This window comes from Haliotis rubra, unplaced genomic scaffold (assembly GCF_003918875.1).
Source record: "Haliotis rubra isolate DU_JTF1 unplaced genomic scaffold, ASM391887v1 Scf27, whole genome shotgun sequence".
NCBI classification, from domain to species: Eukaryota; Metazoa; Mollusca; class Gastropoda; order Lepetellida; family Haliotidae; genus Haliotis; species Haliotis rubra.
This window is the reverse complement of record NW_025766780.1, coordinates 974,299-999,763: the sequence shown is the minus strand read 5'-3', so window position 1 is coordinate 999,763 and position 25,465 is coordinate 974,299. Positions and strand designations below refer to the sequence as shown.

The 25,465-nt window shown below is 42.6% G+C and overlaps 1 protein-coding gene across 1 annotated transcript in view; it reads left to right on the top strand.

Moving 5' to 3' along the window:
• Window positions 1-25,465, top strand: part of LOC124280553 (leucine-rich repeat-containing protein 74A-like) — a 520,775-nt gene that overhangs the window by 24,266 nt on the left and 471,044 nt on the right. The window contains 1 exon segment of the mRNA XM_046716499.1: window positions 8,514-8,823. Within this exon segment, the coding sequence (XP_046572455.1) occupies window positions 8,532-8,823 (292 nt within the window). The 5' untranslated portion in view covers window positions 8,514-8,531.

The window sequence follows — 25,465 nt, the reverse complement described above, 5'->3', positions numbered from 1 at the left end:
GGCTTGAATTACTGCCTTGAATTCCAGCTCGTTTATATGAAGTACCTGTTTGTCGGATGACCACAGCCCGGCCACTTGGTGGTCGAGGAAGTGAGCTCCCCAGCCCATAAGGGATGCATCGACGAATAGGTGATGAGTCAGTGCAAAGGGCACTACAGCGACTCCAGCCAGACATTCCGTTCGTGGAGCCACCACTGAAGGACTGGACGAAGTGGTTCGGAAGGCAAATCAGTTCCTTGGGGTTGTCGGCCTGAAGATAAGGGCATAGAAATCGAAGTTGGAGCTGGCCTCTGTACACTAAGGCTTGAGCTGACGTCAGAAGCCCCAGTAGCTCCTGCCACTGCCGTAAGGTTCTCGCCTGAGACAGCTCTGGAGGAATGCATCGCTGAATCTTTATACACCTGTCGTGAGTGACGAACATCATCCTCTGACGAGTGTCGAACAGTGGTGCTCCGATGAATTGGAGTCTCTGAGTCGGTATTAGTTCTGATTTCGTGATGACGAACAGCCACCCTAACTGTCTGAGCACATGGTGGTGAACTGTAGCTGGCGAAGCAATACGATCGGATCCTGTTGAGCCTGGATGCAGTTGTCCATGTAGCTTTTGAAGGTAATCCCTTGAAAGTGGAGGAAGATCGTGATGGGTTTGGTAATTCGGGTAAAAAGCCACGGGGCCGTGGAAATTCCAAATGGTAGGACTTTCCATTGGTAGTGATTCCCGTTGAACACGAAGCGAAGGTACTTCCGGTGTTCTGGATGTATCGGAACGTGACGATAAGCATCCTGAAGATCTAGGATGAAGTCTCCCTTCTTCAGGATGGTGCGTAAAAGGTTGAAGTGAGGCGGTGGAAGCAGCAATTGGGCACTGAACAACTTCATATTGAAGATGAGCTTGTGTTTGTTGGAATTTTTCTTTGGAACCAAGAAGATGGGGGGAGTAGAATCCTGGAGTGACGGGCGATGGACCTAGGAGCTCTATCGCGAGTTTGTCTAATAGCGTACTCTCGGTCCTCAATAAGGTAAGGCGATGCAGCTTGTTTGCCACACAGGGTTCCAATGTCCTCATCAACTGTGGGAGCCGTGGAGATTTTTGTTAGGCCGTGGACATGAGAGGTAGAAGGATTATATCTGGGAGCAGAGAATCCGTCCTTAATTCGTTTCAGGCTCTTGAAACCATCATTTAGTGTACTGGATAATTTCAGAATACAAGATCAAGGTGATGGTAGACCAATCCCAGTTCCTAAGAGTAAAAGAGTGATCCAGGTCATCTGCTGAAGTACTCAAGGAATGTTGGAGCTTCTCAACAATCCAAATGAGTACTGTAATATCTTCGTATTAATGACACAACTCTAGCTCAATACGAGCCAACTTTACTTCAGCCATGTGACGATCAGTACAAAAACTTGGTCCGGCAATCTCAAATTCACAATACATATAAAACTCGAATCTGTAAACGAAACAGGATCCATTACATCCCCTTTTTCCCATAAGCTAAAAATAAAGATAACACTACCTTAAGTGTCACACTGTTAAATGAAATGTCTGTCTCCCCGAGCACAATAAACTTTAACACAAATAAAACCATTATTGCAATTTAGAGTCACTCAGAGAATCGCTGTGGTCTGAAGATTGGTCGACCACTTGACGAGAATGAAATGGGGTTCCTCGATGGAGCAAGGCTTTGCGACACATTCATGTCTGGCGGAGTGTCTGCAGACTGTACAGGAACATTCTCTGGAATAGCATTAGCCGCTCCTTGAGTGGTTCCATCAGGACTTTGGATGGTACTGCAGTCGTCAGGAAGATTTTCCTTTGTTGGAATCAGGTCATACTTATTCCTTCGGTACTCTGTGCCACCTTGAGTTCTTACTACCAAAGACCGTGGAGTGCTTGCAGATTTCACAACTTTAGCTGGGATCCAGTCCTTCCCTTGCCTCAATCTCACACTGTCATTCACCTGTATTGGTGGTCTTGGATGAGCTCTCTGATCATAGTAGACTTTCTGGGTCTCTCGTGACTGTGAGATTGTTTGTTTTACTACATCACAGTCAACAACTTCAGGTCTGAGCATTTCATATTGCACCGGTAAGTCACTTCTCAACCTGCGTCCCATCAGCAGTTGTGCTGGTGAGGCGAGTCCATTTATAGGCGTATTCCTATAAGCTAACATTGCCAGATATGGATCTGCATGACTCTGCCTAGACTTTCGTAACAGCTGCTTGAGAGTTTGGACTGTCTTTTCGGCAAGACCATTGGCCTGGGGATACAGTGGTGACGACGTTATGTGTTCAAACTTCCACTTGTCACTAAAGGTCTTAAACTCAGCGCAGGCATACTGTGGCCCATTATCAGAGACAACACGCATAGGCACGCCATGTCGTCCAAAGATGGACTTGATATGTGTGATAACTGTAGAAGCCTTTGTGTTGGTTAACAGGGCTACTTCAAAATACCTGCTGTAGTAGTCTACTACTACTAAATACTCTCTTCCATCCATATAAAATAAATCTGTGGCTACTACTTGCCACGGAAGAGTAGGTACTTCACTGGAGATCATGGGTTCCTTACAAGGACTTTTCCTGTGCTCTTGACATACTGCACACTGCTCTACTGTTCTCTCAATATCTTTGTTCATACACGGCCAAAAGAGAATCTCTCTAGCTCTTTCTTTTGACTTGGTCATGCCTTGATGACCACTATGAATGCATTGAAGCATTTCAACTCTGAGTTTCGAGGGAATGACTACTTTACTTCCCTTGTACACAATTCCATCAACACAGGAGAGTTCTTCTCGAAATGTCCAAAAGTCCTTGACTTGAGCGGAACAGTCTACATGTGTAGCTGCCCAACCATTTAGCACTGCACTAATCACTGCCTGCAGCTGTTCATCTTCAGCTGTAGCAGATTTTATCTCAGACATCTTCCTATCTGAAATAGGTAAGCCTGTTGTCACCATATGAACATATGCGCTAACTTCCTCATCAAAAGAGTTCAAGTCTGTCAGCTTATCTTCTATAAAGTGTCTGGACAGCACATCAGCCACAGGAATATCTTTTCCTGGAATGTACGTGACAACCACATCATACCTTTGCAGTCTGATTCTCATCCTCTGGAGACGTAGTGGTACAGCATGGAGTGGCTTCATGAAAATGCTCTCCAATGGTTTGTGATCTGACATGACAACAAATTTTCTACCCATCAAATAATGATGAAATTTCTCACAGCCAAATACTATAGCCATCATCTCTTTCTCTATCTGTGCATAATTGCGCTGGCACGACGTCATAGACTTGGATGCAAATGCTACAGGGTGTCCTTCCTGTAACAGAACAGCCCCAACACCATTCTGGGATGCATCCACTTGCAAAACAACCTCTTTCTGGGAATCAAAATATCGTAGAACAGGACCTGGTGAACTCGTGATGAGATCCTTGATCTCTTGGAACGTTTGTTCATGGTTTGGAGTCCAATTCCACTGACTGTCTTGCTTAATCAGATCACGCAGGATGCGAGTTCTCTCAGAAAGACAAGGGGAATACTGTGCAAGATAAGTGAACATTCCCAGATACCCTTCAAGCTCCTTCTTGCTTGTTGGGGTTGTCATTGTGCGCACTGCTTCAACTTTATCCGGGTCTGGTTTCATGCCATCAGAGCTGAGTATTTCACCAAAGAATTTCACTTCCTGCGAACACAGTTGAGTCTTGTCTGCATTTAACTTGATACCACTTTCTTTTGCAGTCTCAAGAGTATCCATGAGGTTCTTGTTATGTTCCTCAATGGTTCTGCCACTGATGAGAATATCATCTACTATTGGGTGAGTATAGTTCAGTTTTTCGAAGATTTTGTCCATTCGCTTTTGGAACACTTCACTGGCGCTTTTAATTCCAAATGGAAGACGTAAGAACCTATATCTACCACATGGAGTGTTGAACGTGGTCAACATGGAGGAGTCGTGGTCAAGTTGTACTTGCCAGTATGACAATTTCGCATCTAGGACTGTGAAATACTTGTGGTCAGCAACCTTTGAGGTCACATCTTGTATCGTGGGCATTCTGTAGTGCTCACGCTGTATCGCCTTATTTAGGTCAGCTGGGTCAAGGCACAACCTAATTTCACCACCGGCTTTAGGGACGACTACCATAGAATTTACCCACTCAGTGGGCTTTTCCACTTTCATGATCACTCCCAAGTCCTCCATTCGCTTAAGTTCCACTTGAACTTTCTCATGTAGGGCAATCGAACTTTTCGTGGAGCATGTATTACTGGTTTCACTTCAGGGTCAAGCTGAATACTGTACTTGTCTTCAAGACATCCTAAGCCTTTGAAGACATCTGGAAACATCCTGAGTATTTTCTCAGAACTACTTGTATCGGTAACCAGGCTCAATGTTCAACAGGACTTTTATCAGGTTTAAGTCCTCACAAGCTCGAAGTCCCAACACTGAGGGTGCCTCTTCTTGCACTATATAGAACTTTAGGCATACAGACACATTTCTGTAACTACACTCCAGGTAAGTCATACCTGCAATTTTCAAGCACTTCTGTCCATAGCCATAAAGCCGTGTGTCCGGGTTTCTCAAGAGGACCTGCAAACTTACAGACTTTTAGAAAGTCTCTCTCTGACATAGCATTAACTTGTGCTCCTGTATCTATCTTCATAGGTACTATGAACTTCTTGTTCACTTGGATATCTGCATATTGTTCTGAATAGTCTTCTCCACTTTCACACTTTCTATCCTCTATTGTCCCAATAAAGAGTTCATCAGTCTCTAAGCTGTGGACTTTTGGGTTGCTTTGACCTTGTTTCCATCTTCCTGACCTTCTTGTGTTCTGTGTTCTAGGTGTGTTCCTCGCTACTGTTTTGGACCTACAAACTGATGCATAATGTCCAAATTTGTGACACTTCAAACACTCAGCACTTCTTGCAGGACACATGTCATTCTTTGAATGTGATTTTCCACATCTTTCACACATATCACTACTTGTTTTCACACTAGCCTGTGCGCTTGCTGATCGCTTCTGACTACTGTCCTCTAACTTCCTCTGATGAGTATAAGCACCACTTCTCTTCTGAATGCTACAAACTGCCTCTGACTGAATTTCTTTCATCTGTTTTTTACTCACTTCAAAACTTCTCGCTATTTCAAGGGCCTTATCTACTGTCAAATCTGCTTCTTGTAACAGTCTTTCTTGAACTTGTTTGTTTGTTACTCGTTCCACAAACTATTCTATCACTGTCTCATTTTGGCCCTGAACACGGTATTAACATGTCATCAGTCAATCGCACCAAAGGCACAATCTTTCACAACAAGTTATTTGCTGTATGAGGGTTTTGATTTCTGTCACATATGAATCCACTGTCTCATTTTGGCCCTGAACACGCATATTACATCACGATATTTCATATTCAGTATTAATAAACTCCCATACATTTTAGACTCAAACTGCAAGTGGTCTTTGTCACCAATGCCAACTGTCTAGATAAAATGAGCAAAAAGACTGATTGTGGTAGCATTTTCTGAAATTTTCCAACATTCATCCGTCACATTCGCTTAGGAAATAGGAATGCAGTAGTTTTCAAATTTTGTGTACAGAGGTTGATTACTTACATCTCATATTTATGGACAAACGATCCCTGAATTTTGTGTATCCTTTCTTTTGTAAGAAATCATTTGTCAATGTCCAATTTCTTTGAGGTGAAGGTATTAAATACATCTCTGCCCAGTATCCACATCCTTGACCAATGTACAACAGATAGCTACACTTTTCCTTGTACAATATTCATCTTTGGACCAATATTGCAGTTTCACATGAACAGGTTAATGAACGGCGATTTAATTCAACCTTATAAGTAAAACTGATAATATTAATGTGGTCCACTGAACAGCAATTCTATCGGATATCAAACTGTTTCCACTTTTAATTTGGACCAACTTTCTGCTCTTTTGCACATTAGCTACATAATCATAAACAAAGCATCGGGTGTTGTGAAATGTTATTCATGGATGCCACACAGGTGCGGCGAATGTCAATTCGACACTATTTAAATGGAAAATCAATCATTTTATGCCATGACTTCTTAAAGACACCATGTAATATCTTCAATTTCATTACATTTGAAGATATGGCTAATTACTCTGGTAACATGCAAAATTAGTCAAAATACATCTACACAAACAGGACAATATGGGAATCTAAGAGCTAACTTATATATCGGATAGGGCCATCCAAATCGCTATTACGTTTTCATTTTCTTGTAACCATGTAAAATAAGGAAAATATTTCCAAATTTGTGTACAGAGGTTGCAATTTTTATATGTGTATGACCTTTTCTTCATTTGTCAATGTCCAAGTATTAAATACATCTCTGCCCTCCTGACCAATGTACAACAGAAAATAGCTACACTTTTCCTTCTCATCTTCGCCGCGAGTGGTCCACTGAACAGCAATTCTATCGTCTGTTTCCACTTTTTCCAACTTTCTGCTACATTAGCGGCATCGAAATTCATGGGCGGAATGTCAATTCGACCTGCCATGACTTCTGACACCATGTAATATCTTCGTATTAATGACACAACTCTAGCTCAATACGAGCCAACTTTACTTCAGCCATGTGACGATCAGTACAAAAACTTGGTCCGGCAATCTCAAATTCACAATACATATAAAACTCGAATCTGTAAACGAAACAGGATCCATTACAAGTACCTGAGCTGTCTCAACTGCTGCAAAGCATGACTATTTGGACTGGATCAATCTCAGGAGGTGGACCAGATGAAGAGCCAGGTGCTACCGAAGCCGGATGGGCTGGAGTAGAAGGCTGTATTTGGTTCCAGGTTGAGGTTATGGCTCTGATCATCGTATTTAGATCCAGAGTTGCTGTAGGAGTGGGATTTGTGATCAGGTTCCTATGACTCTGCGATGATCCTAGGATTCTCAGAGTGTATAGTCGGAACATCGTAAGTGACTGTAGGCCTATTAGTGGTATCAGAACAATGATCACCCGAACGTCGGTCAGAGGAACTGTATCGAGATCTCAACGTGGTAAGTACCGAAGTAGGTTGGTAAGCCAGTGATCTGGGCAATTAGTGAAGCATGCTGCAAGCTTCATTAGGAACTAGGAAGCTAATTAAGGAGAGCAGCATGGTGTGCACGGGCGAATGGACAAGGAGGCCTATGGAAAAAAGTTAGTCGTTCCACTAAAAGTCAAAGCGAGAGAGAGAGGTTCAAGTCGTGAGATAGGATAAGTTTAAAAATTATATTCCGTTACATTGTGGAACTGAAATTAAAAGAAAAGATATTGTCCACAGCAAATTCTCACCAAGTGAACCACAATATGGAAATGAAAAGCAAACATGTCATTTTAGGCCTTGGTGCAACAGTGACTGTATCACAAAGATGAACTAATTGCCTCAAAGCCAGACCCCCAAAATGGTGAAAATGTACATTTCTGGTGACCTAATAGGATGTGATTTATCACAATCAGGAACGAATTAGCTTTGATATAAAACTGGTTGTCATCAGCTACTGTGCATGACTACCGTGCAGGGATCCTTTTAAGGTGCAACATATTTAAAAGTTATGGCAATATTTTAACCAATAACTGGATGATTTAATTTAATAACTTTAGTTTGGATTGAGTGATTTAAATAAAATCAGTAGTTTTAGAATGTTCCGATCATGCTTTATAATTGTGGACAATAATATTTTATATGCTAGTCACAAATATATTTTGGTAAGGTCAAAGGTCAATTTTTATAGAAAATGTAATGAGAAAAATATGAGTTATGTTTTTCTAGATTCAGCTATATCAATTAAACATCATATTAACATTTGGTTGGCACTGTATGCATGAAAATGGAAATGAAAGTTGGTACTTTCTATTTAGATCAGCAACATAGATTGCATAATGTCTGTTCAGCAGTAACAGCTCCATGCTTTACATCAACAATGCTAAATATGTCAAAGATACTGTTGCACTATCTAACATTTTCCGTGTATTTACAGTGTGGCAGAAACAACAATTCAGCTGATGTCGGATCTATGTTTTGATAAATGTCAAGATGGTTAATATTTGTGTCACTTCATGCTCCACCTGCACTGTACTGATATTCTGTAAAACCCTTAAAGCTGGTGGATAATAATATGATATCCAAATGGAAGGTATATAGGTGGCATTATGTTGTTTAAGTGTGCCAGTTGTTTCATGTTTACAGTGTAAACTAATACTACTTGAGAAGACCGGAGTACTGTTTGTTTGGGTGACATACACTCATTCTTGTTTGTGAAAAACCACATCCCATTCAGTTGCCAGAACTGCACCACATGTCCACCATTTTGAGGGTCTGGCTTCTAGACCATGACCATGATGACTGAAGAGTATTGAAATTATGTCACAACATAACATGCAATGTAAACTGTATTTTTGGGCAGCTTCATCATCAAGTGATGGTGGGTTGTGGGTTCAGTCTATTATAGTAGACTTAAGTCATTTATTCATTTATATTTTTTCAGGCATTTTTCTTGAAACAAATGGAGCAAGAGTACAGAACAAATATGTTTCTTCAGAAAGTTCAACGTCCACAATCAGCCCAAATTTCCAATGAATATGATTCTCGTGCAGCTGCCTTTATCCAGACAGGTAGCACCAGTGGTCACTTCCGACCATGGACAGCACATCCTAAAGTTCGGTCAGAGGTTTCTCCAAGAAAAATACCAAGACAACATCTTAGCAAGTCTCACATGAAAGTGCCAGGCAGAAGCAAAGAAGCTGGTATTGATAGTGTTTCAACTCTGAATCATCAAAGCCATGAAAACCTGCACGGTAAGACCACAATATTGTTTTCTTATCCTGAAACAAGACATTGCAATTTCCTTTTGGACTTTGATCTTGTACCATCAGACAGAAACATCCCCCTTCTTCCACAGAGGTGCCAATGCAAGAATACAATTCATTTAGGATCAGAGCCCATTTTTCAGTCACTAAACTATCACTTGTCTGTGTTGACTGGACAAACATGATCCTTTCATATATTTATTTGGAATACAGGTTGTATTTTATATTGATTTAGCCATGCACTCACACATGCCCAAACGTGCCCATGAGGCAAGGGGCTGCAAGACATGAAATTGGCTTGTCTTTGTGCATATATGCAACCTGTATATAAATAAAAGAAGAGAGTGCAGCAGATAAACAGGGGAGGAAAATGCTTGTGGTACAAGATGAGTAAGAAGAAACAAGGATAGATAGGAAGGGCATGCAAGATGGGTGCATGTATTCCATGTTTAAATTGATAGAAAGGGTAGCCCGCTTGTCTTTGAATGTTTGGTCTTCACTGAAAATGTATTTTTCATTTATTATTCTTAGTGTATTTAATAACTGTAAAAAAAATCAAGTCAGATTCTGTACGTGTACATCTTAATGCATATTGTTTTGTAATAGAATATAAATTATTTAAAAGTATACAGTTGCAAACAGCAGCAAAAATGATTTCAGATTTATATCCGTCTCACCTGAAGATTCATACAAAATTACAAACTTCTTCCTTAGGCCTCCTTGTCCATTCGTCCGTGACTCCATGGCATGCTGCTCCCCTAATCGGACAGCTTCCTTAGTAGTCCAGCGGATAATGGTATAATTATGCATTTTCATGTTACAAGCATGAAAATTGGCAGATATGTTGCTTATACTATAAAAATAAGATACAGATAGGGAGGCATTGAAAATTCAAGATGGCCACCATTTTTCACTCAAAATTACACCGTCAGTGACTTAGATTCCATGTAAATTCCAGACTTTTCATACAAGATGCATGAATTAGGGCAGATATGATGCTTGTACTATAAATATAATATACTGATAGGGAGACATTGAAAATTCAAGATGGCCACCATTTTTCAAGATGACGTCATTTTCCACTCAAAATTGCACCGTTAGAGACTTATATTCAATGTATATTACACAATTTTCATACAATATGCATGAAATTTGGCAGTTATGTTGCATGTACTATGAAGATAATATACAGAGAGGGAGGCATTGAAAATTTAAGATGGCCGCCATTTTTCAAGAAGGCCGCCATTTTTCACTCAAAATTACACCGTTAGAGATTTATATTCAATGTATATTCGACAATTTTCATACAATATGCATGAAATTTGGCAGTTGTGTTGCTTGTACCATGAAGATAATATACTGAGAGGGAGGCATTGAAAATTCAAGATGGCTGCCATTTTTCAAGATAGCCGTCATTTTCCACTCAAAATTACACCGTCAGAGGCTTATATTTAATGTATATTCCACAATTTTCACACAATATGCATGGAATTTGCCAGTTATGTTGCTTGTACTATGAAGATAATATAGAGGGAGAGGGTTTAGAGGGAGACATTGAATATTCAAGATGGCCACCATTTTCCACTCAAAATTACACCATCAGAGACTTAGATTCAATGTCAATTCCACAATTTTCATACAATATACATGGAATTTGGCAGATAAATGTATGTTGCTTGTACCATTCGATACATGTCGGAACATTGAAAACCTTAATTGGCCACCATTTTCCATGATACTGGGAGTCAGCGTAAACCTAATCCAGATTCCCATGAATAATATTCATCTGGGGATTTCTTCACTTACCTACTCAGAGCAACATATGACCACATTATTGGGCACAGTCTCCACCACAAAGACACAGTGCAGTGCACTTGAGGGCAGCTTTGAGACACTTGCATCTGCCACAACAGCCTTTGGTGCAGCGACACTTCAACAGTTCTTGACAGGTCTTTGACACGTCTGGTATTGTTGACCATAAGGGCTCCCACATGTTGGATGCATTGCGCTGCCAACCCCATTTGGATGGATCAGGCAGATCAGGACAACGGATGGTTGACTGTCCCCATATATGTCCTCCCTGATAAACTGCTCTCTTAACATGTTCTTTGAAAGCTGCAGATGTTGGAGGTATATTTTCTATTGCTCTACCCTTCGAAGAGAACATGTACTTTCTTGCTTCGTTCAGATTCACATGGTCACTTGTTCTTTCATACATCAATATTGTGAAACGTTCAAGTGTGCTGATCAAAGAATCTGTAACTTTATCAGGATGCTTGGACAGACATTCAAATGCATCAGTTGCCTCCTCGAGATGAAACCAGACTTGCCAAGCTTTCTTTTTACCACATCCACTGAAGGAAGATAGAGTATCACATCCTGTGAAACTGTGGAAGAGAGGGAGGCACAGTGATTTCCTTGGACCTAATGAAGCGGCTATTTCATGCGCAGGTATGTAGTGGAACTGTTTTCCTGTACCAAAGGCAAGCCATACTTCTGAGATATCAAGAACTGCTGCTGATGAAATGGCTAACACCACAACATCTGTGTCCACTGTTCTTATCATAAATCGCAGGAATCCTCTCTTGTTGGCTTCTGACAAGTGCAGTATCATCCTGGCATCTGCTTCTTCATGGCTGCATGGTGAGAGATCTGAAACATCATATGGCTTATTTGAGAGAGCTGTTTCATTCACAGTACTGATGATCAGTTTGTCAGTATTGGTTTTCATGGCTTCTTTTCCAAGAAACTGGAACAATTCTGTTTTGTTGTTGTCACTTCTAAGAAACTCTTTCCAGTTGTGAGGAATGAAGGAATGTGGTTCAACTCGCCTTCTCTGTCCATGGCCTCTCCTACTTCTTGCACTCGCCTTTAGACTATCTGTCTTGTACACATCCAAGACAATATCAAGTCTTGTTGTGTTTTCCAGCTGGTTTTCCAGATACTTAGCAAACACTCCCTCACTGAAAGATGAAAATGTCTTATGTTCTCCAGGTTTCATCATATTCACAACTGCTGCTCCATCTAGTATTGTTACCTCAACATCTGGTCTGTTCACTGTGGGACAGAAAACATCTTCCAGGCACTGAAGAAGCTGTGATTTAACAGATGATCGAAGCATACCAAGATGTGAGAGTGATGGTGGACAAGTTTGATTCTCATGCTTGAAAAACTCATCTAAATTGCCTTCTCTAGTTTGACAGGATATGTAAAGGCGAGAGAACAGACTACAGTCATTCTTTAGGCTGACAACTTGCATCTTTGAGGATGACTGTGATTTTATTTGAGGTGATGACAAAAGTGACAGTTTGTTCTTCTTGATAGGTTCTGAAAGTGCAATACCTTTGATGAACCGCTCCTTGACAAAATCTTCATATTGATCTCTCCCAAGGCGTTCAATTTTATTCAGAGTTTCTACAACAGCTGATCCAGCAATGTCCCTTGTTGATATTACAAGAAGATCATGTCCATGCTCAAGAAATGGCACTTCCTAACTCTCTGATTACATCTGTAAGAGTACTAACATCTGTGTAAAATGATTCTTGCATTCCTCTACTCTGTTCATGGTGTGAAACAGAAGAAATACTTTGAACATTCAAAGAGGCATCAAATTCATCAAGAATTCTGTTCACTTCTGGACCGCCAACTGTCCATCTTCTCAAGGCAGATGCATTCTCTGTAAGACCGATGGCACCTCCATCACCTTTTACGCTTGCATTATTCTGTTCCTGAGCATGATCCAATGGGATTGCAGAATAAGCCCTCTCTGTCTTGTGAACAACAAAATTCCCTTTCTTGAACTCTTCAGTTGTGTTTGGTTGAATATGACTGAGATTCTTTAGGTCTCGAATATACACTGGCATCCATCTTGCATAGTTTGTGTGGTCAAAGGCAAACATCCACGGTGTCATGGCTTCTAGAAGTCTGATATACTCACAGAAGTTTCCGCTTCTTAAACATCCAACAAATGACAAGAGCAATAGTTCCAAGTTAAGAACCATCAACCAGAAGTGGAATGTTGGGGATATCTTCGATCTGGTGTTGATCCAGTCTTCAAATGTTGCTGAAGATTTTCCATGAGCCTCAAGAAGAAGATGATAAAGTGCACAAGCAGTGACTTCATGTGCTCGTCTAGTCCTTCTGACATGTGATCCTCGAAGGAACGAATCAGCTTTGCCAGAAGATGCAATCTGGGCTGCAACTATCATATCTGTCCATCCACTGTCCATGAGCCAGTTTCCCAACACTTTCAGAAACGCCATCTCTATATGCAATCCTCCCATCATTATTATCATCTTGACCTCACCATGTGTTGCTGGATACTGCCACTGTATCTGCTTCATTGTGGCATACAATGGTTGGTCTGCAGCTATGACTGGAGTTTGTCCGGGATTGAGGTAAGATGTTGCCTGTGTAATCACATCCATGCCATGTTTCAACATTGCAGCAGAGTCTGCATTTTTTGTGAAAAGTGGAAGGAGAGAAGAAATGGACTTGATGATCTGATCTGAATGTTGCTTCTTTGCATGGTAAACAGCCCATGAAACATCAGGATGATCAACATGCCTTTCTTTAATTAGTGTGTCCACATGTGTTAACCACCTGAAAACAATAGAAATGAGCCTTGAATATTTTTTTGATGTTCAATTATCATGCATACTTTGTGTGGATATGTATATACGGTATATAAAGGTGAAAGTTTGATCAAGTTTACAGTCTTCACAGTTAAGAAGGAAAGCAAGTTTTTCTCCTACTTTTACCAATTAAGATGTCAGGGAGTATTTATATGATATTTATATATTTTTCCTTATCCTGACTCATGCTCTTTTGCTTGTCTTCTTCTTCTTGCGAACATAGTGGAACACTTGTATCTCCTTAATTGAAGCTCCCTTCAATGTAAAATCACTAATTGGTACTCACCAAGAGTTGCCTCCCTTGCCCCTTTTGGCGGGAACAGGTGTCGCCACCCTCTGGCCTCATGCTTCACTCTCTCCTTCTTCGCCCAGTGAGCAGGATGTGAGAGCGCCTGTGTCTCCTTACACACTATATCCTTTGGTTTTTCTTAGTTTATTACCTCTTATAGGTTACTATAGAGGTATAGCTAGTATCCTTCATTAATTTGCATTGATAATTAATCGTATTTCTACTGTTTATTCACGGAGTTCGCGGATTGTTCAGCTAGTATTTACGCTGATGAAAATCTGTACTATTTGCAATTTACGCTTTATGCGGTTGCTGACCCGCATGTATTATGCCCTAGTTGTGCTACTTTGTGCGCTTGATATACGCTGCAGTTACTGCATTAATCTATCCAATTCTGCTTTTCATAAATATCTTTGCGCCGTGGAGACGCACCGCAGATAGGTCACGCAAACAAGGGTTAGACATGGCCGATACATCGGATTCCCTTCCAGTCAGCTGCTGTCGATAGACCCCTCCCGCCTGGTGTTTCGCAAGAGACTCCGGCCGGAAGATGGGCGGGGATGCAGTCCGCCACCTCTAAGAAGCGCCCTGCCTCCCCAGACGCCCCGCCATCGCAGCTAAAGTCCAAGAGGGCCACGACGCCTTCCCAACGCAGACTTCGACCCCAGGGCAGCAGCGCCGACATCCAAGGGGAAGTCTTCGAAAGCGTCAAGAACTTTCTCAGCCGAGATCGTTCCAGCCGCCGAACTGGGCCTCTACGATGATCAGCCGATCATCATCCCTGACGTACGCCACAAGAAGCGACCGGTGACAGCTACAGTGACTTCAGCAGAGATCGCCATGCAGCCTGATGCCTCTACACTGATGTCAGACGACTTCCCTGAGGGCTCAGTAGCTGTCATCGCAAAGAGGGCACCGACTACTTTGTCGCAGACCATCCCAGACGAGCTGTTGCGGCAGATCATGACCATGATGGAGGGCCACTACAGTCGAGGAAAGCAGCCAGCCCAGGGCCCGAGCAACGCAGACGATACCCCAGAGGCACCCCCAGTCAGCGTAGCAGCCACGACGAAGCAGCCTTCGAGAAGGAAGTCACAGACCACCTCGACGAAGGACGATGATACAGTCTTCGCTGGCTGGCCTTCGCGAAGACGGAGAGATCGCCACCGCCCTCGGCCTCATCCTCAGATGCAGACTCAGACCACCAGACGGCACGGAAACCGCCACGAAGTCAAGGCGCCGCTCCCAGGTCCGACGCAGAGGAAGCTGCACGAGGGCCGCCACACAGATCGCCATCGCCCAGAAGGACGCCGAGGGACTATTCAAGAGCTTCAAAGGCCGTCCAACATTCTCCTCGCAGATCTAGGTCTTCCCATAGACGCAGATCACCTAGACGATCTCCACGCCGCTCACCACGCCGATCTCCACGTACATCACCTCGCAGGTCACCACACAAGTCGGCACACAGGTCTACAGTCAGGTCTCACCGAGTGTCACCCGACATAGAGATAGCAGCCCACAGGTCACCATCAGAAGAGCATCAACCTCTCATCTCCGATGCTGGTACAGAAGATGATGGAGGCATCATCTTCTCAGATGCTGAGATAAGATATTGGATGGTAAACAACCTAGATTTATCTTCACCGGCCCAAGAGTGGCAACTCAGCGCAGACATACCTGATGAAGGAAGACGATGCAGACGCCATCACCTTACCTCCGATCGACCCGATTGCTGCGGTGCCACATAATCTAGATACAGCCTTCATTAAAGCTACGAAAGTGCAGACACCACATCTGCCGAACTTTCACGCTAAGAAGTTCTCCACGCACAACATGGACCCCTTCCTGAAGGCACAAGACATCGATGACAACTACAAGCTGATCAGTGATGTTAAGAACAAGAACTACAAGATTGACGATCGCAAGCTGGTGCAGATAGAAAACATGACGAGACGCATGTTTTTTGGCCTAAATAGATCCAGAACGATCAATGAGACACTTATCACCAGATTTCGTAATACGACCTCTGAAGATGATAGGATGATCTACTCGGCCCTACTGATGCAAAAGAAGGACCAGCAGTTCCTTACAGATCATCTCACGTCTGTCTCAGCAGCACTGACCTTAGCTCGTCGTCAAGGCCTCCTCGCTTCCTGCAGCTGGGGTGAGAACTTTACAGCTCCACTCTATACAGCCCCGTGGTCATCCCCAAACATCTTTGACGGAGAAATAGACAAAGTCTCCAAGGAAGTCACTAAGGACTCCAGAGAAGCCCTTATGATCAAGTCGATGGACACGCTAGCCAGCGTCATCAGGCAGACTTCACAAAGATACTCAGGGAGATCTAAGTTCTCGGGACTACAGAAAGCACGGGATAGGAAGATAGCCAGCTCCAGGGGAAAAGATTCTTTTCGTCGCCCACATGGCAACTATAGAGGAGGGTCAGGAAGAGACAGGACACCCAGAGGTTCCCGCAACTATAAACGCTGAAAGACAGGTTCGGAACGACTGGAGTCTTCCACCCCCAGCCGTTCCAGTACAACCGTCACAAGTGGGTGGACGCCTCCAACTACACTGGGAGAACTGGGGAATGTTACAAGACCCTTATGTCTCCAACATTCTTCAACACGGATTTCGTATCCCACTACAGGCCACGCCTCCGCTGACAGTCAACCCTTACAAGTTCGACTTACAGGCACAACAACTACCAAAGTTAAGAGAGGCGGTTACATCACTCATAACCAAGCAGGCCATAGAAGTACTAGATCAAGTAAACATCGAACCAGGCTTCTACTCCCCAGTTTTCCTAGTACCCAAGAAAAACTCCAAGGAGAAATACAGACTCATTTACAACATGAGTTTTTTCAACAGGAATTATCTACGCAAACCACCAAAGTTTCGCATGATACACCTTCCTCAGTTACGGCAGTTGATTCGCCCCATGGACTACATGGCCAGTATAGATCTGCAAAACGCATATCTACATATCCCGATACATCCCGAATCCAGGAAATATCTAAGATTTACACTAGACGGGCTACATTACCAATGGAAAGTACTCCCATTCGGCATATCATCAGCCCCCTGGTTATTCACGAGGATAACGAAACCTATTGTCACCTATCTACATCGTCTAGGGCTACGCAGTGCGTTTTACCTCGACGACGGGATACAAGTAGATCAAGATCCACAGCGTCTCAAACTACAGTTAAACTACATCATAAAGCTACTAACACAGCTAGGATGGTTAGTAAACTTACTCAAGTCGGACCTAGTACCATCGCAAGATCTGCAGTTCCTAGGCATTCGATTTATCACGAATCACAACCGTATCGTCGTACCAGAAGACCGTTGGCTCAAGATCCAACAGACCATTCCGCCAGCTCTACTCTCTCCGTTAACACTACGACAATGGCAGAGCTTGTTGGGTCTCCTCACATCAGCCCAAGACATGACAGTCTCAGGCAGATTACAGTTACGCCCAATACAGGTCTTCATCAATGCTCATCTCGACGACCTACAACCATTCAGTCTACCGAAACGTCTCAGACCTCATCTACTATGGTGGACCAGGAGGTCGAATGTTTGCGCAGGTATTTGTTTAGAAGAGCAGGAATTCAAAACCCATCTATATGTAGACGCGTCGCTCCAAGGTTGGGGAGCTCATCTCGCCAACCGGACGGCATCAGGGTTATGGAATCAACAAGAAAGCAAGCTCCATATAAACATGTTAGAGATGAAAGCTGTAATCAACGCCATACTTCATTGGAGCACCATTCTACAGAATGCGCTCTTAATGATTCATACCGACAACTCGACTGTGGCGTTCTATGTGAACAAACAAGGTTCAACGAGATCACTGAACCTATTGACTTTAAGCTTTCAACTGTTCGATCTAATACACGATCTAAACCTACATGTAAGAGCATGTCACATTCCCGGAGCCAAGAATGTACTAGCAGACGCACTCTCTCGGCCACATCAACCGTCACCGACAGAGTGGATGCTCAATACAGAAATATTTGCACAGATAATCAAGCAAATAGGAGCGCCGCTAGTAGATCTATTCGCAACACGCTTCAACAATCAGCTACCGACATTCGTGTCACCAGTCCCAGACCCACAAGCATGGGCAACGGACGCTCTAAGCATATCCTGGGAAGGCCTCAATGCGTACGCATTTCCGCCGCCAGCAATAATACCTCAAGTGTTACAGAAAATCAGACAAACACAGAGCCTCCAACTCACTTTGGTCGCACCCTACTGGCCGGCCAGAACGTGGTTTCCCATTCTAATTCAAGAAATCGGTCAACCAACACTAGAGCTACCCAAGCGCTCAAATCTATTAATACATCCACACACCAAACAGGTGCACGGAAGCCCAGAAGTATTCCAACTTCACGTATGGACTGTATTAAAATGTGTTTAAACAAGAGAGGGTATTCTACCAGGGCGGCAAAAGCGGTCACGCTTGCCTTACACAATTTTACACGTAACTTGTACGACGACAAGTGGCACAGTTTTGAGAATTACGCAGCAAATAAGGGACGTAGGGGTTATTACAGTTATATCTATTTAAATCACTAATTCTATAAATCCAAAGTATTCTGTTTTGCCCACCTCCGTTTCCGTAGGATTCTACAAGCAAAAAGAGCATGAGTCAGGATAAGGAAAAATATGTAATTTTTTGAGTAAAATTGATATTTTATACTTATCCTGACTCATGAGGTTAGCCCTCCCATCCTCCCCACATAACACTTTGGATTTCCCTGTAAGTTCAAGTGTTGGGCTCGCAAAATCAGGAGAGAGTGAAGCATGAGGCCAGAGGGTGGCGACACCTGTTCCCGCCAAAAGGGGCAAGGGAGGCAACTCTTGGTGAGTACCAATTAGTGATTTTACATTGAAGGGAGCTTCAATTAAGGAGATACAAGTGTTCCACTATGTTCGCAAGAAGAAGAAGACAAGCAAAAGAGCATGAGTCAGGATAAGTATAAAATATCAATTTTACTAAAAAAATTACATTATTAGAAGGTTGAAGAAGCTTATGATAATTGAAACATAATTTAGGTTTTTTCTGAAAGAACTTAACTTGACTTACTCATTTTCTTGCTGCATGAAGTCATCAAGTTTCACAGCTGTAGAAGCATGATAGCATGGTGTCTTTGGACAGGATGAAACATCTTTCTTCAGGATAACTGGTGGAACCTCTTCATAAAAAGCAGGCAGCTCTCTCACAGATTTTGACTGTGGTTTGGAGTTTACATCTAAAGGTTTCATTCTGTCAACCCCTTGATTGTCTTTACTTGGATGTTGAAAGATGGATATGCCTGTACCATGAAAGGACCCTTGTGAAGTTGTTGAGCTTGGGTTGTGATCAATGTTGTCTATTGCTGATGTTGTGAAGAGGTTGAATTTGAGTTTTGATGGGCAGACAACTTGTTCCTCAATGTATCTCCGGCATGCTGCATTAGCCACCTCTGTGGAAACCTCCAACACTCTGTCATATGATACAGACATTCCAAAGTCATACATGAAGTCAATCAAGTCTCTTTTCCGTGTCTTGGCATGAAGTGTCATTCCAATATACAAGGGAAGTGGTGTCTCTCGATCCTTGTTGTGCCGAAGGGATGTAGTTCCTTCCTTTGCGCGTTTACTACAGTTGTAAACAAGTAGCTGAGAAAGTGATAAGGCAGTTTGTTTCCTAGCAGTTGTCTGTGAATTAGGGGTTGTTCCTTCCAGAATCATTTCAACAAGAGAAAGTAGAGAGTGTGGAATAGACTCTGCAAAAGGTTTGTGTGTCATTGCCAAAATGTCCTTTCTCACAAGTTGAGCTGCTTTACAGAGTATCTGACCTTTATCATCAAAGTCCTGATCATGAACGGTTCTCAGAGCTTCCCCTACATGTTCTGTGAAGACCAAAAGTGTTTCCCTTCCACTTGAATGAGCTTGGAGATCTGGAAACTCATCTAGTAACTTGTTCTTCAGTCTTGTGCTGTGAATATCATATTTCAGGCCATGATATTTCAAATAGCTTGAATACACTTTAGACAGTGTTGACAGTTTCAGTACAGGGAGATTTTCTTGTCTACATTCGTCAACATATTGTTTAAGCTGAGTGAAAGTTAAACCTTCTTTAAGTCTTTGGGAATGACTGATATCATCTGACTGTATAAGTTCCTCGCTTTGGGTTGCTTTTCTGTAAAAAATTGGAAAGACATCACGGGTGATATTTTGCATCCTGTGCCATCAAATCCCTAGTACTGAGCTTAGCTAACAGCTGACTATCTTGCAACTTCGAAGCACATTCGCGTACACGTTTGTCAACTTGAAAGGTTGATACACATCTTAACTCTGATTGCAGTCCTGACTGCTCACAAACAAAGCAAAGGTTGCCGTTATCTGCAGTTTTGTTCCTGTCATGAGGTGAACTTCTTACGACTTTACTTTCACAATGTTGTGATGGGGAAAGGCAGTCACCGCATTTACTGTTTGAAGTTTCAAGTTCATTGGAAAATCGTCTTTTCTTTGCCCTCTGCAGCATGTTATTGTTGAAATTGAGGCTACATGACTTGTGCCAGCGTGCTCTGTGAGATTCAAAGGTGGTGAAAATATTCATAACACCTCCAAAACAACTCAAATTTATGTCCATTGGCAGCTGTCCAAGTTCAGAAAAGACTTGTAAGTTACTAGCCATTGTGGCGTAACCGTTTCCTGATTGGTTCTTAGCATTGGCAGGGCAGATAACAGGATCCTTTGTGCATTTCTGGCAAAATACACACAAACTCCAATCCATCTTGGAAGCATCTGTGGATTGTGTTTGACTAGTCATCATCCGTGGAATCTGCAAAAATGATAAAGCTATTATTTTCTGGAGAAATGACCAAAATAAAAATTAATTTCATGACATGATAGTATGAACTGTCCTTGTCATAACCTTATCCTCATGATTGATATTTTGAGAATTTAAATAACTTATGAACCTGCTGTATTTATATTGATAAAAGAAATATTACACTAATTAGTTATTATCATGGACATGATTTGAACTTGTACACATAGATGATTTTGAAATCTGAAGCTAAAATTTTCCAAATAACAGTGACATTATTTTGTTTATAAACCATTCTGTCTTTAGAAAATAAACCACATATGGCTTTTAGTTAATTGGTAGTGAAATACCATCAAAACTGTAATTCAACAAACATTTTCAACAGAAGTCCCCTCCATCTAAAGAAATAAGATCAGTGGAAGGGAAGTATTATTACACGTAAATTCTACATAGCCTGTGATACCATTATTTTTAAAAATACCAAGTAATCTGAATGATGTAAATTGGGTATTTGATTGTTTTAGACAATTCTGAAACTATATACCAATCAAGGAGATATACATTATTTGTCTTGTCAAGTATTTAATGTCCCTGCAACTTGTTAGATCTAGTGATGAAATCCCTAGGTGCCCCTTGCACATAACTAACACAGTGAAAAGAGTTTTACTCACCATTCATGTCTCCTCAGCAACAATGAACATTCTTCTTGCCATGTGGGTAAAATGAATGTAAAATTGTCCAATTATACAGGACTATTTGACTGATTACATCATTGTAACCTTGACTGATGACATAATAGCAAAGTCATAACAAAGGGGAGATCACTCTCACTTCACCTCATTTCTAGTACTTTCCACACAACAAATAACAGTGGCTCAATATTTAACAATATTTTTTGGGAGCTTCATACAAAAATAATAAAACATATTTTTGAGTGCCTCCCTATCTGAAACATGTTAGAATATTATGTTCTTAGTAATTTAACTAAAATTTCACTTGTAACATGTAAATGCACAATTGCATACAAATCATGCCATTATCCGCTGGACTATAGTCCCAATATGAGTGTGCAGCACGCTCCACTACCAGCCCACGTGACTACCTCGGAGTGATAATTCTCTTTCTTGTCACTCTACTGTGTGGACATGATAAAACTTTGAGTTCTATGATTGCTTTTTGCCGAGGGATAATCTAATATTTCTTCGAGGAAATGCTTATAAACATTCTTGTGCACTTCATTAGGGATTCCACGATACATCTAAGACGATGCAATCATCGATACATTCAAAACTGTATCGATATTTAGTTTTGAAAGCATAGGTTTAAATATGTTTATGTATAGTTTACAGTTTACAAATGTATCATGTTTTTGATGTTATGAGAGTTATAAATGATTATTTTCCATGCACATAGATGGGAAATTAGAATTCTTAATCTCTGAGAATAAAAAATGTTGATCTTTTCATGGACAATTATAAAATATGAAATATTAATGTTCAAAATGTAACTAAAGTTTCATGAATTGATACGTATCACGATACCCATGTCACGATTTGATACGTATCACGATGCCTATATTCGCGGCATTATTGCATAAATTCGTACAAACCTGTAGAAGTTACCGATTCTTTGAAGAAAGTCCTACATATATATAAACATTTAAATGTCCATTTTAAATCCCATGACAGTTGTAACAATATTTTAATTAAAATATTTACAAAAGAAAAAACTCGTGTTTGTCTTGTGAGACCTACAGGACCCCGCAGAGCCCCCTACAGCCAAGAGCAGGTAACTCTGTCTGTTTACCTCGTACCTCACTTTTCATGCTGTCGTTCTCAGAACAGACGTGTGTGATGTCCTTAGAGTATTATCTCTTCCTATAATCGACGATGATTGATAAAGATTCTCAAACTGTATCTATGGTTCCTTTCTTTACGCATGGGCGTTAGATGGACTTCACATATTGATATTTTCATTCATCATTTGTTGTAACTTTGTGCCATGGGTCTGTTTTCTAGCCATGTGGCAGGCAAAATGGCGGACCACGCGGTCGTTGGAAGTTTATATATTATGTTTGCATATTATATCATAGGCTTGCCTTAATTCTCGTTTTTTAGAGCGAATTTACGGTAAGTCGTGAGTAATTTGATGGCGTGTTCGTTTCGTATCACTCTCAATCCTGCTCAATTGTATGTTTACGCAGGTTGTGGCTAGCCTTTTTCTGCTTAACTTTTTGTTTAGTATTTAAATTGCTGTAGCTGGTAGCATTTAAATATAGCCCATGCGTTTTATTTATTGCCAGTTGCTTGTGTTTATATGTTTGCTGCTTCACAGTTCCTGCTAGTAACACTGGCGCGGCTTGTTTGCTGCAGTTTAAGCCCTGTGTGTCGTGCAGTGCCACACTACCGCAACAGGATGGTCATATGGTGTGCCTCCGGTGGTATGTCGAGGAGGCTCACGCCCATCAAGGATGTTTATAATTAGCGCCCTTGCGTTAATTTATTCTTTTTACATTATGTTGTGTTATGTTACACATATACACTTCTCATACGTATACACACAATGTGCCTTATGGTGACCAAGGTTGTGTTTTTTGCCTGGGTTTATTGCACCTCACATGCTTCAGGCAGGGCGTGATATTTGATGAAGGGTTTCTAAGGAAATCTGAACCTGGGGACTAGCACCGACGTGGGTTACGACCTGGTACGGCACAGATCCCGAACGCTGGTAGCTCAGGTCTCGGCCTGATGTCTATCGACGCCTTGACCAAGAGGCTATCGGGTGTGCCGGATTTGCTCCGAGGTCTGAGTGCTTGGGGTTCCCTGATTTATCAGGCTACTCCCATGTGCCTCGGAATCGGGGTTCAGGCTTGAACAGAGGACAAGTCGATTTGAGCATTGGCTCTTTTCGCTACTTCGAACTTTACAATGATTAGGTTTGCCCCTTAGGCAAGTGCGAGATAGAATTGCGGCTGTGTTGCCTCAGGTGTTGTCCACGACGAGGGCCAGGACCGTTGAAGTTCACCTCCCGGGGGGGGGGAGCCTGCTGCCAGCAAGGCATCCGGGTCACTGCCTCACATTTTACCGTCAGTCTGCCATCCTTTCCCTTTAACAGCTCGACGCTGTATGCTCCACTCGGTGCATCTCTGCTCTGCAGAGGGAACTAGTGGACCGGTGATTCTTCATCAGCAACTCTGGGCGGCAGCTGACAGATGTCCACTCTCATCTGGCTAGGGACTGCATTGTAGCTGTGCCAGCCAAATGATGGGTGCAGTTTTGGGCCTATGACACCTAGGACTATTTCGAGGAATACGGATGTCTGTCGGGTTTCTCGTTAATCCCTCAGGTGCCCCGGCACTGGCAAACGTTTTGTTTCCCGGCTGCACGGGTTTACTGTATTCTGCCGCAAATCCCAGTGGGAGTGCAACACACACTAGTGTCGGCTTCCCGGGAGACGACGGAAATACTCCATGCCGAGATCCAGTCTCTGCTGGGCAAGGCAACCGTCGAGGTGGTTTCAAATGGTCAGTGAAATGTGGGCTTCGACTCCACTTATTTCCTCGTTACCACAAAGAACGGAATGTTCAGACCCATTCTCATCTGAGAGCTGAACAAGTTAATAGAGGTACTGTTCTTCAGAATGGAGAAACCGCGCTCAGTGATCTCATCTGTCAAGACAGGGGGATTGGCGGACATCAATCGACCTCAAGGTCGCATACCTCCTTGTTCCAATGCACCCCGATTTCAAGAATTACCTTCGGTTCTTCTTTGGCGGGATGTGTTACCAGTTTCGTGTGCTCCCCTTAGGCTTCTTTACGGCGCCAAGGGTGTTCACCAAATTGGGGTTTACTTAGATAGCCAGATAGCAGTGCCAGTGTTGTCACCCATACCTAGGCGACTGGCTCATCGGGGTTCTAGAAAAACAGTTGAGTCTAGAAACCTCGCGATCAGTGTTGGTCACTCTTACGAAACTGGGCTGAATTGTCAATCTCAAGAAGTTGGACCTAGTCTCGGAGCAGGATCCGGTCTTTCTTGGGGGGTGATGCGAGTTTGAGTATGAGACCCATGCAGCTAGCTTTAGCAGCTGGGGTCACACTCATAGAGCTACGAGAACTTTCTCAAGATGCCAGAGTGGTTGATTCCTCATTTGCAGTGGTGGACAGACGTCGGGCGTCTCTCCAAGGTGATCCCCCTGGAGACGCAGTCGCTTTCAGTCCAGACAGATACATCCCTCCCGGGTTGGGGCGATTGTCTGGGCGACCTGCGGTCTCTTGACAACGAAGTCACAATCTGCACATAAATGTGCTGGAATTGACAGCAGTCAGAACGCAGGGTTTCGAATTACCTTTAAGGCCAGACAATCTCACTCTGATTGGGGCGCCACACCCGAATCCTCAGATTCTCTGGGTGGCTTGGCCTCTGTTGGGTCTAACCTCCAGACATGTGGAATTCCTGCAGCTGTTGCAGACACAATTCTGGCTTCGAGGTGGGATTCGACACCCATTCAGTATGTTGATTGGTGGAACGTGCTGGTGTGCAGATAGGGGAATTTCGTTCGGATATTGGAGTTACTATAACCCTGTTTTGGTTGAGGGCCTTATGGCCTTCACCATTCCCGGGTACTCCATGGCTATTTCCACGTTTCACACGCCATTCGATGGTGCTCTGCCTAGCCAGCACCCTCTGGTCTCTGGCCCTGACTTTTCAAGTATATCGTCTCTCTTACTTCGCTTGTTCACGTGGAAGACTGCTTTACTTGTGGTGGTGAGCTCTGGTAGAAGGGTCGGGACACATCCATGCGATATCCACTGACCCGACACTGACAGTATTTCATACTGATCATGTCCGTATTCGCCTCCCGGATACCTACCACTCTCAG